This window comes from Phaethon aethereus (assembly GCF_964289735.1).
Source record: "Phaethon aethereus genome assembly, chromosome: 7".
NCBI lineage: Eukaryota > Metazoa > Chordata > Aves > Phaethontiformes > Phaethontidae > Phaethon > Phaethon aethereus.
Window position 1 is genome coordinate 36,462,611 of NC_138583.1, and position 15,554 is coordinate 36,478,164.

A 15,554-nucleotide genomic window follows, 5' to 3' on the forward strand; every position below is an offset into this window, starting at 1 on the left:
AAATACGATGTGTTTCAGAATACCCTTCTTAATTACTTGGGGAGTAGGAGGCCTTAAGAACTTCCCAGCTGTTTTCCAGTTGCTGCAGGGGGGTTATTGGTCCCGTTTGACTCATCTGTTATCCATCTGGTTTGGTTCCTGTGCAGATACAACATGTCTTGGAGAAACCATACTTGGTTCCCTTGATCCGTTGCACTGGCAAGGGTGTGTGGATCCAACTTTCCCTCTTTCCCCCCCCCCAAATTGCTGTAAATTGCAGTGATCTCTATCGATGCTGGATTTTAGGAATGTGTTGTGTCTTAGTGGGAATGTCTTCAATAACATGATAGTTAATATGTTTAGAGGTAGGATCTTGAAGGGAAAATATAATGGTATACCCTACTGTCATAACAGAAAAATCCCATAAAGTCTTTAAATCCTAAGATCTTCAGAAGACGACATCAGTGTATGTAGGAGGCAATATAATTGTTTAGAAGAGATACTCCATTGGAGAAAGAGTAAGACGGAACGTTAGCTGGTATCTTTTGAGTATATAAAATAATTTTAACTGTACATATGCATGTTTGGTACACCTCAGCTATTGCTTTCATGACTCTTTAGTGTTCGCTCTCAAACAACGCATTATTTTTACTTCAGCAGCTGTTGGCTAATTATTTCAAGAAGCGGTTGGAAACAACTTATTCCTATTATCATCAGATGTTTGCTTTGTACAGCAGAGCATAAATACTCCTTTGGTCTTTTAATTGTGTTTGATGTAATGGGTACCTGTTGTGGAAGAAGTACTCCTACAGTCTAAAGAGCCCACTCTTTAGAGCAGAAGTTCATTGAGATGTTTCTGTACAGAACCACATGAAATATTCAAAGAAAACAGAGCAAGCAAAATTGCCAAGGGCTAAAAGTCTTCCTTTTTCCCTTTGCTCTATTAATGTATTCACGTTTCTGTGGAATTTATTCTGCTGGTGTTGTAGTGTCTTAACAATATTTGAGTTCTTCATTCATCTTCTTTTTTTAAAACTTATTTTTATTTGTAGGGTAAATTGCCAGTTCTTCTGCTTGGTCAATCTGCAGACTTGAGGCCAGGAGAATTTGTGGTCGCGATTGGAAGTCCATTTTCCCTTCAAAACACAGTGACTACGGGGATCGTTAGTACCACTCAGCGTGGAGGGAAGGAGCTGGGGCTCCGCAACTCTGATATGGACTATATTCAGACCGATGCCATCATCAACGTACGTCCTGCTCTGAGCCTCGTCCCCTTCATCTCTTAAATTTCTTGCATAGTTGCTTCGAAAATTTCACCAGCGATATAGTTCTTAAGAACAGTGAGCGTAGCTGGCTTTTCTTTCATCCATGTAAATGTGGACATCTGTGCTGCAGCAGCACTTGACTGTTATTTAAAAATCCCCCAAGGAACCACACCAAGTACAATTATCTGCCTTCACTTCAAAATTCCTACAAGGGAGGAGGCACTATTCTCTGGCAAAAAAGTATCTTCTCGAAATCCATCTGTTTTCTAAAAAGGAAGCCAAGCTTAGTTTAAAGATTCAAGTTTGTTTCTGCATTAAGGCAAAACAATAGTTTTTGTACTTCTGCTGTTGGCTTTGTACGAAATCTTTGCTGACAGATCCCAGAGCTGTCCTAAAATCTTGTAAGTTGCTAGTGTGGTACTATTAAAAGTAAACGCTTGGCTTTCTTAACTTACTCTGGCAAGAGAAGAAGGACTAAGCATTTGCAAAGCTCAGCTAAAAGGGATGATGTTAAGTGTAGTTAATGGGTTTGGCTGTTAAGACTGTTCTATTGCACATATTCAATAGACAATGAAAAAATTACTACAGAAATATTTCAAAAATTTCTTTTATGTTCTGCTTGCCATGAATTAAGAGGTAGATATTAAAACATGTTCTTGCCATATGTTTATTTTCAGTATGGAAACTCCGGAGGACCCCTCGTAAATCTGGTAAGAGTTTCTTTAAGTTTATTTGCTTAGTGTTAAGCTTTTTAATTTTTACTTTTTAGTTTAAAAACAAAACCAAAAAGACCCACACAAACAAACAAAACCCTACACCAGAAATGTGATTCAGAGCATTCGATGTCTGGCTGACTATACAAAATTCACATGGTTCTTACTAATCGCTTGTCAGTGTTTATGCTGGCAAATCACAAGATAGGCTGGATTTCAATATTTAAGGTGTTTACAGTTTGCATAGTTTTGAGCGAGTGTAATGCACAATTTTTTTTGCCCATCCCTTGCAAAAAGTAAAAAGTACATTTCAAAGTTGAGACATTTGCACTCAGTGTGCCATGCAGCTAGCACTGTTTTTTTTTTTTTTTGCATACTGAAACTCAGATGAATGATTCAAAAACATACCTACCCCTTTATTTTGGATCACCGCCGAGGGGGTTGAAAATCTCATGTATTTATCAGGATACGAGGGTTTATTCGCTGATCTTGTAGAACGTAGTCCGAGCTGACCTTGCGGCAGCTGTGGATAAGCCCAAGAGAGAGCAGCTGAAGCAGGTTGCACAACCCAACTGCTGTGCCAGAGCTCTCGTGGGGGCACGCAGGGTCGAACGGAGGAGAGGCAGCGCTCCTCAACGAGGGACGGCACAAATGGGGGGAAAAAAGAGCTGGTCAGAGTTTCTGCCTTGGAGATTTGGCAGGTTTTTTTCACCTGTCTTGCAGTACAATTTTAGCACCAATAACCTCCATTTTACAATTCGTACTTGGATAGTTTTTATCTGGGATAGACCAGGGAAGGAAGCTGCTGAGATTTCAGAAGCATTCGAATCGTCAGATGTCAGCAGAGATGTTTAATCCGAAATGGATCCGCATTACTGGGAAAAGCTTTTGATTTTGGTGAACTGTCCTTTTTCTTTACATTATGCGATATTCGCTCAGCACCTCACCTGCCTGTTGGTGCCATGCTTCGCAAGGTGCCCGCCGAAATAACAGACCAAAATTGGCTGTAGAATATGCTGCTTGTCTACTGCAACCTGGAGAGCTACCCAATTCTGATCTTTCTTCTGCTAGTGGCAATATGAACGTTGACGTCAGTTTTCCGAAAGCGTAGAATGATTTTTTATCAATAGATGATTCAGAGAAATTAGACTTAAGGAAACCGTTTAGAAAATTGAAAAACTGCTATGGAGTATGTTGTGTGAATTTATCTTTGTGATTGCTTGGAAGAAACCATCCGTTTCTCTTCAAGGTGTTTCACATTTGCTAGTAAATATTTCTTCTTTCTCCAGGATGGTGAAGTCATTGGAATTAACACATTAAAAGTTACAGCAGGGATCTCGTTTGCTATCCCATCGGATAAAATCAAAAAGTTCCTAACTGAATCCCATGACAGACAAGCTAAAGGTACTGTACTTCACTGCTTTGAAAGAGTGAAACATGAAAACAGTAGTAAAACAGAAAGTCAACAGCCATTGAGGGTCTCTTTTTTGGAAGAGCAATTAATTGATCAAGACCTGTTTTCCTTTTCGTAGGAAAAGCTATAACCAAAAAGAAATACATTGGCATTCGAATGATGTCTCTAACTCCTAGGTGAGTAACAGCGGTGGTTCCTCACCTTTCCAAAGCGTGGTCACTGCATGCATTTGGATCAAGCTCATGATCTGCAGAAACAATCCGGAGGTTCGAACCAGCAACCTGTGCCTCTTGTAGGTGCTGGTGACAACTCGCAGCCAATTTTTGCTCCCTTTTTCTGTGCATCTGCTACATGGTTGAACTCTCCTGTCCACTCTATGAGCGAGCTTTTAAACGACTCCCTGGGTTTTTCTTTTCCTTAGTGCTTCAGCAGAGAATAGTCAGCGATCATTAATTTGTCCTGGGGATCTGTTAGTGTTGTTACCATCTGTCCTGTGCTGTCCTCAAGGTCGAGGAGAAAACAGGACAGTGTGTTTTCAAGAACTGCAGCAGCTACGTGCATATTTCCAGTTACATAAAATTATTTTCATCAAACAATTCACTTAATGTAAAATGAAGCTTTAGTATGGACTTGCTTATTCATACTTAAACCAGAAAAGGCTCATGAGCAGGTGATACTACATGTTGTAGAAATAACTATAAGTTTTTACATGTGCAGGATCAGAGGTATAACAAAGCATTGAAAACTGAAGAGGTTGTTTTAGGTGCTCAGGATCTTTTAGTTCTAAAATAACAACCAAGTTTTGAAATGTTTTAACTCTGATCCTCTGTAGCTATTGAAATGATTGTCTTTACCACAACCAGGCATCAAAAAGTTGTATGCATGCAAAAAGTATAGTAATTCTTGAAATACTTTTAAGGGTTAAAATGAGTGGTGGAGTGTCACATCACCATGTGTGAAACACCTCAGCTAGTGAATGTTAAGTGAGTTAAGTAAGTAAAAATGTGTGATTATTTTTTCCCCATCTTGTCAAAATATTTTTGTTGCTGTTTCTTCATTTTCCAGCAAAGCTAGAGAGCTGAAGGATCGCCATAAAGACTTTCCTGATGTTGTCTCTGGGGCCTATGTTATTGAAGTAATTCCAGAAACACCAGCTGAAGCGTAAGTTGAACTACTTTTTTCTCAAAACCACTGCCACTGACTTAAGGGGGTAATGATGGAGAATATTCCCTGCTTAACTGGCTATCTTGATTATGTTAAATTAACAAAATTACGACCATCTGATAGCTATTAGGCTGTCTGCTGGAAATCAGTTTGTGGTTTCAGTCCAGTCCCCGATGGGCAATATTGCGAACGTCTCGGGGTATTCAGCGGAGCCCTGTCAGCGTTCCCGGCTGAAAGGGCAAGGATTCAGTGGGCGTGAAAACCCAATTTTCATTTTTCTTAGCGATTGCTTCCAAGACATCTGTTGTACTGATGCCAGTGCAGAATAAAGATGTTTGCTTGTACACGTTCCCCGTGGCCCTGCTGGTCACTCCCACAGGAGAGCGAGGGAGAAGCTTTGCTTCCAGCTTGTGAAGACGTGTCCATCTCAGCCTAAGCATCTCAGCGCTGGGCATACCCACCCGCTCTCCTGGCGTGTCTCCATCGGGGGTGAAATCCTTTCTTGGCACAAGATACTCTTCCACATGAGAGCTTTGTCAGGAGTCACATTACTGGAAGAGCTTTTGATTTTGGCCAGCTGGTCTTTTTCTTTGTATTACTCAGTGTTTGCTCAGAACCTCACCTGCTGGTTGGCACCACGCTTCATGAGATACCTGGCCAAAGTACGGCATCTGGTCTGTGGTCACCGGCATTGGTCTGGTTGGGTCTTGCCGGAGACACTTTCCCTTCAGAGTTTGGTTAATACAAAACCACTCAATAATCCAGGGTAGGAAATAGGAAACTTTATTCATTTTCTGAAACTAGAGATCATTTAAATCTTTGTGGCAAGAAAGAGGCATATGTAGCACCAGAGGCATGTAGGCAGAGGACTGCTTGGAGCAGGCATATGTTATCTCTTGGGGAGACTGCGAGGATGGTGACATGATACCTTTCTGTTACGGTTTGGATACCACTGTAAAACATACAGTGTTAGCTGCCTGGCTTGCTTTCTAAATTATTGCTGCTTTGTGTAAATAATTCTTGCTGGCAGTGCTGTTCATGCAGGATACTGGTGTACGTCTGATGTGAAATTAAACTGCAATTAGCGTAGGAATAATGTGGCTACTCCATTGTGGCACTGAACTTACTGCCCTGACATGCAGGTCCAGTCTGAAGGTGCAGGAAAGTCATTATAGGAGTACAGATAATAGCGGAGAGTTGGAGAAGGGCATCAGAGAGGTGGAAGAAATGTGAGGCAACGTAGCCTCGTAACTTGAAGGCAAACTCAAATCAGGACGCTTCATCCGAAGGCTGGCCTGGCAATCAAAATGCAGCCTGTGTTTGGTCTGTCTCCCACGCTCCTAGTCCCCTTGCCTGTGGATTTCCCCACTCTGCTGGTTTCCTCTCCAACGCGCGTTGTGTAGACCTGCTGGGTAGGGGGTCAGGGCAGTTCTGCGGCGACCTGTCCTGGGTAAGAGTTGAGAGGAGGGGCTGCACGAGAGACCAAGATAGTCCGGAATGGTCTGTCCCACGAAAATGTTTTAAGCCATGCCTTCGGTAGGCAACCAGATTTGTTGCAAACATTGGCCAAGGCATCCTGCTTGCAGGAGACACTCGTGTAAGACGTTTTCTGCGGGCGGAAGAGGCCGATGACTGCTCTGTGGTTTTGTGAAGAAGGATTATGCTGAAGGGCTGAATCATGTCTGATCTCGTTACTTGGTTAATATTTCCATAACTTGGAGCCAGATAGTTGTGCAAGACAGGGCAAGATGTTGTGGTCGATGGTATCCCTCACCACCCGGTTTCTCGGTCCCGGCAGCAGTCTCAGCCGGCTGGGGGAGAGACCTGCGGCCCTGGGCAGGGGAGCCTTGCGGTGCCGGCTCCGGTTCTGCCCCGTCTTGCTTTGAGTTGGGAGGGTTTTGTTTTCGGTTTGCATGTGGTGCTGAGGTCAGGAGAAGGTATTCTGGGGGCTACGGGCAGGCAAGTGAGGGGAAGGACGCTCAATGCGTTTTTGGTGACGGGGCTGGATCGCTGCGTGTGTTATCCTGCTCAGGTTTAAAACACGAAGGTAAGGTGAAGTGGCTGCCAGTCAGCTATGTATGGAGAACAGCATAGATCCAGGACTGGAATTCGTCATGGTTTAACACATAGTGCCACTCAAATTGCTCTGCTCTTGCTATTTTACATGAATAAAACCTTGGAAAATTTCCCTTCAAAAATGCGTGCCTTGTTGCAATTATTTTAAAAGAAAAATATGCCTCTATCTCCTCTACCGAATCAGCGTCTAGGATCCTTATTGCAGAACTACTTGCACTATTTGCAAGAGTGAATTCCTTTGAAGACAGTGAAATACGGGATTCATCAAACTTGTACCTCCATCCAATTTCCGAGGTTTCTGCATTGTATTGTGATCTTCACTGCTTCATAAATTCTGATTGCTTTTTGCATGCCTGCTGTGTCTCTGTGCAACTGCTGTTGGGTGGAAAATAGGAAAAATCCAGCCATCTTTTTTTTTTTTTTAAACAATATTGTAAAGACAATAAAATGGCAATTATAATAACACATTGCTGCTTTGTATTTTCAGTGGTGGCCTGAAGGACAACGATGTGATTATAAGCATCAATGGACAGTCGATAAGTTCAGCCAGTGATGTCAGTGACATTATTAAAAAGGACAGTACGTTGAACATGGTTGTACGCAGGGGCAACGAAGATGTTATGTTAACAGTAGTTCCTGAAGAAATCGATCCCTAACCAGAAACATGAGCTGGATTTCATGTTTTCTTTTAACAGCATTGGACTGCTTATATTCTCTCTGTGCTGGTACAGGAAACATTAGACTTCTGACCAACATTCTGCTTGTTCAGTGGATTAGTATTGGCCAACAGAGTAACTTCTAATAGGTTTAAGGTGCAAAATCAGTGTAATTTCACATACTCCAGATGATAATTTTTTTTCCTTCTGTATTATGTATGCAATGTATTCTTTACTGGCTGTTACATTCCCCGCTTAACAAATCGACATTTGCTTCCCTGTGTTGAATAGATTTACCATTATTTCCGCTAAGATTTAAACAAAACCCACGCACACAATGTGTGTTGTGGTATTCAGGTATTTATAGGTTAGCTGTGTTTTAACTGGAAATACCAATGTAAAGAAGTAGTTGGTTTAAAAGAAGACACAACTGGGGAAAAAAAGTTTGGTTTATAAACACAAAAAAATCCCAACCAAAATAACCTTTTGAGGATCCCGTGCAAGATTTTAATACTATGATATTTTCCTAGTGTTATTAAAAGAATTCAACAGTACTTCTTCTTGTGAGTGATTCATTTTAATTCCCCTTAAGGAGTGTTTTTCTTTGAACAGCACATCTGCCTGAAAGGATGTCCTGATGGTCTCCTTTTTATCATCATAAACAGAAACAGTTATTTTTCAGTATGTGCTTGTATTTGCGCTCTTGTGCAGCTGTTTTTCTTAGCATGGCTGGCTTGAATTTGTCATATTGGCTGTCACGGATTGCTGTCTTCCAGATGTTAATACCTTTTCCTTACTGTTTTAATTGCAACTTCACCAATGCCTGAAATCCGTTTGCCCACTATAGAAATTGTGTTACCGTGGATCACAGATCCTATACCATTCTAGTTCAGATATTAGGAGGTTTGTAACTGTTGTAGGTCTGGCCTTAAGCTCTTTCAAACAGGCTGTTTTATTCACAATCTTCAGTGCTAGTGTGTGTATGATAGGACCTGGTTTTGACGAGGCTATTGGGCATTCCTCTAACTTGGAGACTAATGTTTACACGTATATTTATGGATGCCCTTGAAGCTTGGATAGCAAATGGGATCGTTTTACTGTGAAGGAGAGCAAACAACCAAATTTAAATACAGTGTAATTACTCATTGGGTAAGCAATAGGCTAAGCAGCTTTTCCTTTCCTCTGTTGAAATACGGATCTCGGAGAATAAATCTAAGGGCTATAGACAAGTTTCAGTGACTGTCATTCCTAAACGTGCTCTTCTTTTGGAAACTGCTTCTTAGTAGAACTCTTCAACTGAGTAGCTGGCAGCTTATGATTTTTCATGAAAGGGCTGTATTCCATGTAATTACAGCAAGAAAGCTTCTAGACCCAGATCCCTGACAGTGCTCCTTCTCCCATATTTCAGTTCTGTTTCAGCCAGCTTATCCCAATTTGGGAGCCTTTGTATCCCCAAGCAGCAGTGCCTGCTCTTGCACGCCTAGGATCACTATAAATTTACACAGTCCTACAGCATATTGACACTTGACATGACTGAACACCTCATTGCTGATTTACTTGTTCCATCGCTTTGGTAAATCACACATCTGAAAATCTGCCAAGATACTACGGTGCCAAGCGCTGAAGGTCTACAATACTTTCTAGCATGAAAGATGCAAAGTAGAATGATCTTGCGGAGTTGCTTTGTAGTTTATTTGCGCTGCAAGTTCATCCTACTGATGTTGGTTAATGTTTCAGCTTCTTGTTGAAGTGGTATTATATTTTGCAGAGCATCTGCGCCCTGTGTGGTGCATGGTGTGGTGACATACCATGGCAAAAATGGTACGTCTTCGCTTCTTGCACCTAAGCCAACTAGCAATAATTAAGCTGAAGCCCCAAAGCCAGGAAATTGTGTTTAAAACCGAAGTTGTTTTCCATCTGCCTTTTTATTTCAAAACCAGTAGTTGCATAATTTTTGGAGCTGGTTGATTCTCTTTGGTCCTATTGTTTGTTGTTGTGGTCTTTAAATATGCAAAACCTTTTTTTTTTTTTTTTTTTTTTTTTGCTTTGTTTCCAGCTAGCTACTTTGGGCTTTCAGATGATGTTCCTAGCACAGCACATCTTCATGCCTGTGCCTTTACATCGATGCTGCTGTGAGGCATAAATGCCGCTGGACAGTGGCTTGTGTTTGTGTGTATAATAGGAAGGAGGAAAATGAACTTGACTTCTGTAAATGGTTTTCCTTTGCCCCTCGGATTAGTGAAATACTTGACCAGATTTCTAGCCTGTGTAGTCAAGGCCCATAGCTCCATCTAGTGGGATGCGAGATGGTCTCTTGTTGCATTTTCCATCATCTATTTGAAAGTGGGTTTATGTTTTATCTTTTAATTTTTTAAAAAAATTTATTTCTTTGTGTCAGATATCCAGAACCGCATGCATATCCTGGAAAATGGTTAGAATTTACTCTTCCAGTATCCAACCATGTTTGCAGCTACTCAGATTGTTTCTTACAATCAAAATTGTCTCTAAATGCTTTTTAAGTATTTAAAATAAGTTTACTGATAAGCAGAGGCACAGAAGCAAAGTTTGTCTTCAATTATTAGTATGTTTTTTTGATGCATTATTGGATTATAGATTTGAAATGGTTTTTACTTGTTGCTTCAATGCACAGTTCTTTCCAAAGTGCAACTGAAAATACTTTGCACAGAATAGCTTTGGCACAGTTTGTATAAATATCAGTTTCCTGGAAATTTTAGCAAGTGTTGGACGCTATATCAGGGAAATGGGACATTCTGGCTTGATTTTCAATATTTTGGAATGTCTGAAATGGAAACTGGAGTTGCTGCATATGTGATGCCAAGTAGATGGCTGCATGTGGCTACACTCGGAGGTAGTTTTGAAAAGATAATTCACTTATTCCATGAGGAAAATGTCTCGGCCTGTAAAAGAAATGATTGTGACCAACAATTGTCTGGTTTTTGTGGTGTATACGCCAAGCGGTAAAGTCCTGTGGTTTCAATACCAGAGGATTTTATTTTTTACTTTTCCCCCTCCTTTCCACCCAACTATTCTGTATGTATGTTAAGGAAGCTGAGGATGTTTTTAGAATGACATCTTTCCACATTACAGCGAGAGAGACATCTAATAGGTCACTAGATTATATACATGTTCTTATATATCAGAAATACACTGTAGAGGTGATTAAAACTGCAGTTGCAAATATCCAGGAGAAATAGTGGTGATCAAGAAGTGCATATGTAATTCCACTAATTGGACAGAGCAAGTGAGGAATGAATCTACCAGAGCAGCTCATCAGTTTAATCTATCTGCATTTTCTGGAAAGTTTTCCTCCGATTTTCATGGTTCTGTTTAGTAGTCATGGTACTGTGGAATCTGTCCCCATAAGCTCTCTGAGGAAGTGGATAATAATTAGGAATTGATTAGAGAGAAAATGAGTCAGAGCTAAAGCATGGGAGTCAAATTTACTGAATTTGGTAAAGAATTAACTTTAGTAGCTTGGAAATACTGCATAACATGCTGGAGAGGAAATGAAATATTTGTTCTGTTCATTCCTTTTCTGTTCAGTGTTTATGCAGAGAGAGCACAGTGATTTTCAGAACGTTTGCAGTGTGAATATCTGAGGGAAACAGACTGTGCTACAGCGGTCTGTGGGCTCAGGGCACTGTGCAATGGCCACTGCTTGGTTTATCTGTACCTGCTGTTGCTGGACTCGCTGCACACACACACGGCTCACATGGTCTAGCTCTTCCATGCAGCAGCTTCCTATAAATGTCTCTGATAAACAGAAATTTTTTTGAAGCAAAATGAGATGAAAAGTGGTTATGGAAAACCATGTCAGTTAATTTTTTCTTTTTTTTTTTTTTTCAGTACAAAAAAGTTTCTATTCAAAGACTCATGTACAAATACATAAAACTACTCCCCCTGAATAATTAAAGTAGTTGGTTCTTACTAATAAAACTAGACCAGTCTTCCTTCTCTTCCTCCGTTCCATTCCTTTCATAATTTAATTCACAGTCACTGCTTTTTTCTTAGGTTTGTACTTCTAACTGCTGTTAAGACAAACAGGCTTATCATAGCACTGAATCTGATCCCGGACTTCGCATTTTTCTTACGTGCTCCCTTGCTTTCATTTGAAGCCCCGTAGCGTGCAGACTTCAAGCACCATTACTTAGGACTAATTAGTCCCATCTTCTTTTGAACTCCAAGGTAACCTTGCAAACTCAGACCTTTTCCAGCTGACGGTTCTTTTGCAGCACTTGCACAAGAAGTGAAGTTTCACATCGTCCCGCTTGCCCCCGTTGCGTTTTTGGGCGGATGGCACACACGGGGTTGCCTCATTCCTTCTGTCTCCTGTTCACGGGCTATGGCTGCTTCAGGCACAGCCTTCCTTTCCCCTCTGGAACGGAGCTAATGGTGCAGATTCACCGCTCTGCAGAGGAAAATAGAGGCGTGAGGTGTTACTGATTGAGAAAGCTGTGATTTAGGCTGTGTCCCTGCAGTGGCTGTGGGCTCTTGCTGTGTCTGCCTGGCTGCCCCCCTTCCCCAAAGCCCCCAAAAGCTGAGAGAGGAGCAGCAGCCCGTGGGGCTGACCTCCAGGATAAATAGGTATTTATTTAAGAACCTCTGGTCAGGTAAGTCCACGAGGTGGCGAATTGAAGCTGCAAACTCCAGGCCACCCTCTGGACGCTGCGTGGGCTGCGCCCAAGGGGCGTTTCACCGTGGTTATCGCACCGTTGCTGTGGGCGCTGCGTGCGGCGATGCTGCGTGGGGCTGACCTCTGAGGAGGAGGGCGATGCAGGGGGAAAAGCAGATGGAACTTCGTGTCTGTTCAGAAAGAAGAGCTGAAAGTTGTTCTCGGAGTTGATTCCGATTTTCTGAGGGACCGGGCAGAACTTGGCAAGGGAAGAGCAGGTTTTGTCTGCATCCCAGGTAAGTTCGCGTGTCTGGCAAGGAAGGAGGGTTTACAGTCTGGATTGGAAAACTAGAAAGTTTCAGGATGCTGTGACTGGTTTTAAATCCTGCACAGCGTTGCTCCTGTAGGAAAAAAAACCCAAACCTGCAAGTCAACCAGAAACGGGCAAATAGAAAAGAAGCTCTAGCTGTCATCCTCTGGTGCAAAACAAACCTGTAAAAAACCACACCTGTAATTAACTGGAGAATAAGAGTACATTTGCTCACATCCGAATCAGAAAGCATGATCAGAGACTGTATCTTCCTTGAAAAGAAGGGTGCCACTGAGGCCGGGGAGGCTGAGAGCTCAGGTGCCATTTGAATTGCTGAACGCGGTTGCGGCAGCACAGTCGTGGCGTCGCTCCCGCTGACGAGATGGGGCGTGTGAAAGAAAGCAGCAGGGCTGGTCGTCGTCTGCGAGTGAGAAGGGTATGTCTCGTTTGAGTTGGAGGCTGGGATCTTGAAAGGGAATCTTATTTTTGAGGAGGAGTTGGCCAAAAAATGCTGCGTTTCACCAGCATGGTTAGTTGGAGAGGAGTATTTTATTGATGTAACAGAAAAGGGTTTTACAACCGTGTAAACGTTACCATTTACAGACTTGTGTGAAGGATAATACTGTAGTGAAGCCATTGTATTTCTTTCTTACAATCTATTAGTCTTGCTTTTATTTATCCTCAGCTAAGTGTTTTTTTTGGTATGTTTAACAAAAAAGCACTTCCCAAGACAAGGCGGGAGTGCTGTGCAGAAGGAAGACCTCTAGTGGGATCGGTTCCAGCCTGTGCCACAGCTTCCTGCAAGCACTGAGGGCCATCGCAAACCTTGCCACCACGTGCAAGGGCTTCCCCTGCTCAAATTGTTTTATTGCCTGAAGAACAGAGTATTTTATTTTATTTTATTTTATTTTATTTTATTTTATTTTATTTTATTTTATTTTATTTATCAAAAGCTAGTCTGCCAAAGCTCTCTGCTCAACGCTGTTTCTGTCCTGGAGGACCAAACAGAGTAAGGTCAAATCAAATCCCACGCCACAGTTGTTCATAGTGTCATTTGATTTGTTCCTAGAAATGCTAGATCCAACAGCTCCACCCTTGCTGCAGCTCAAGATAGGAGGTGGAAACAGCTTTAAATACCTTCCCATTCCACCTCATTTGGAGACTCATGTTGCCAGCTCAGTCCTCGGTGTACAGCAGGACAACTTCAGGACTGTTGCCTGACAAGTGGCTAGGGATATTCCTCCAACCGCACATAGTATCTGCACACATGGCTGGAGAGGTGATGCATCTCCTGTGCACAGTCCAGTCATTTGCCGTTGAATCAATCCTGTCTGAGGTTTCCATAGATTTGCTAACTCCCATCAGCTGTCCAGTTAGGTTTTTTACCTGACACTGAATAATCTTTTGGGTTGTTACTGAAAAGTTTTACTACTTACCCTGTCTGCTATAAGTCTGGACATCACATGTTGCCTGCTTCCTCTTTTTGGCAACTTACTGTATATTCGAAGGCTATCGCATCCCCACTTTGGGCTTTCTCCTCTGAAGAGAGAGGACAATTGTCCTCAGAAATTATTTTAATTTCTATCTCAGGTCACATTTTCTATGCATGTCCTCATACTGGGCTCGTTTCAGTTGATTCAAATCCTTCTTGAAGTGCCTGGCCAAAGGGCATCACTTGCAGCCACACGCAATGGTCCAGCTGCATCTTTTAACTCTGGCTTTAGTCTGTGAGGGTTTGAAATTCCAGCCAGTTTTGGCACCTGGTTGCCCTCTCCAGGAGCTGCTGTGCTGGCTTACAGCACTCGTGTACCCCGTGTACCCGTGGCACTGTGTCCACTGGTCATTAGCACCATCCAACTAGACTTACCTTGTTTATGTTAAATATTTAGTGGTATTTTTTAATGCAATGTGGATATGTAGTAATAAGTTGATGAATGCATAATACAATTTACAAGTATTTTTTTCAGTAAATTATTAATCCATTTTCAAGAAGAAATATACATACTGTATTTTATGTGTGATTTCATGACAACAGGGAGGCCTTTGTGTCTCATTTCTCATTGTTCATATCAGCCTGGCCTGTATCAGGAATAGTGTGGCCAGCAGGAGCAGGGCAGGGATCGTGCCCCTGTACTCGGCACTGGTGAGGCCGCACCTTGAATCCTGTGTTCAGTTTTGGGCCCCTCACTACAAGAAGGATGCTGAGGTGCTGGAGTGTGTCCAGAGAAGGGCAACGGAGCTGGTGAGGGGTCTGGAGCACAAGTCTTATGAGAAGCGGCTGAGGGAACTGGGGGCGTTCAGTCTGGAGAAGAGGGAAGACCTCATCACTCTCTACAACTACCTGAAAGGGTGTTGTGGCGACGAGGGTGTTGGTCTCTTCTCCCAAGTAACCAGCGATAGGACGAGAGGAAATGGCCTCAAGTTGTGCCAGGGGAGGTTTAGATTGGTTATTAGGAAAAATGTCTTTACAGAGAGAGTGGTCAAGCATTGGACCAGGCTGCCCAGGGAGGTGGTGGAGTCACCATCACTGGAAGTGTTCAAAAAACATGTGGATGTGGCACTTGGGGACATGGTTTAGTGGGCATGGTGGCATTGGGTTGATGGTTGGACTTGATGATCTTAAAGATCTTTTCCAACCTTAATGATTCTGTGATTCTGTGATCTCAGCAGTAAAACATTATCAAAGAATCTCACTTTTACTGCTCAGTTCTACATAGCTTCCATAATAAATTACATACAGTATACTAAGGTATATATATAAAATATATACTATCCATATTAAACTACATACAGGATACTAAGATGTATATATAAAGTATACACTATCCATATTACTGCAAATAACATGTTTTCTAGTGGGATAGTTTTCTTTCTAAGTAGTCTATCTGCTCTTAGGTACTTCTAGAGGCTGTCTGTGCTGATTGAACTGGTCTCTTGTAGCTCTGACTCACTTTTTCTTCGGCTCTTTCCCTCACAAGTTAGGGCATCACGCACAATCTCCCGTATTAGAAAATCTTTATACATAACGGGGTTTCCCCTGCAGCTGCAGCTATACCATGCAGTTGTTGGCCATCAGATAAGCTGAAGATTGAACAGGCCAACATGTACTTCCTCATCTTTATCACATAAGTGCTAGATTTGCTGAAACAGAAATCAAGTGTTAGAAGCTTTATTGCTAGAATTGAAAGCGTTATTTATTTTATCTGTCTTGAACTAGATGTCGTGATATACAGATGTTACTGTAGGGAAATCTTTAAGCAACTTTCATATAACCATCAAATAACTATAACATGCTATTAACCAGTTATTTTATGTAATTGTAAACCCTGTTATTTAGAATCAAC

The 15,554-nt window shown here is 41.9% G+C and overlaps 1 protein-coding gene across 1 annotated transcript in view; it reads left to right on the top strand.

Annotated features, from left to right (window-relative positions):
• The window catches only part of HTRA1 (HtrA serine peptidase 1), a gene marked incomplete at its 5' end in the record, with an annotated part of 34,264 nt that extends 26,847 nt beyond the window's left edge, over positions 1–7,417 (top strand). Inside the window, 6 exons of the mRNA XM_082002089.1 lie at positions 1,032–1,226; positions 1,922–1,954; positions 3,247–3,361; positions 3,490–3,547; positions 4,437–4,532; positions 7,099–7,417. Coding sequence (XP_081858215.1) covers positions 1,032–1,226; positions 1,922–1,954; positions 3,247–3,361; positions 3,490–3,547; positions 4,437–4,532; positions 7,099–7,267 — 666 coding nt within the window. The 3' untranslated portion in view covers positions 7,268–7,417. The remainder of the gene's footprint in view (positions 1–1,031; positions 1,227–1,921; positions 1,955–3,246; positions 3,362–3,489; positions 3,548–4,436; positions 4,533–7,098) is intronic.
• Between the last annotated feature and the right edge of the window lie 8,137 nt (positions 7,418–15,554).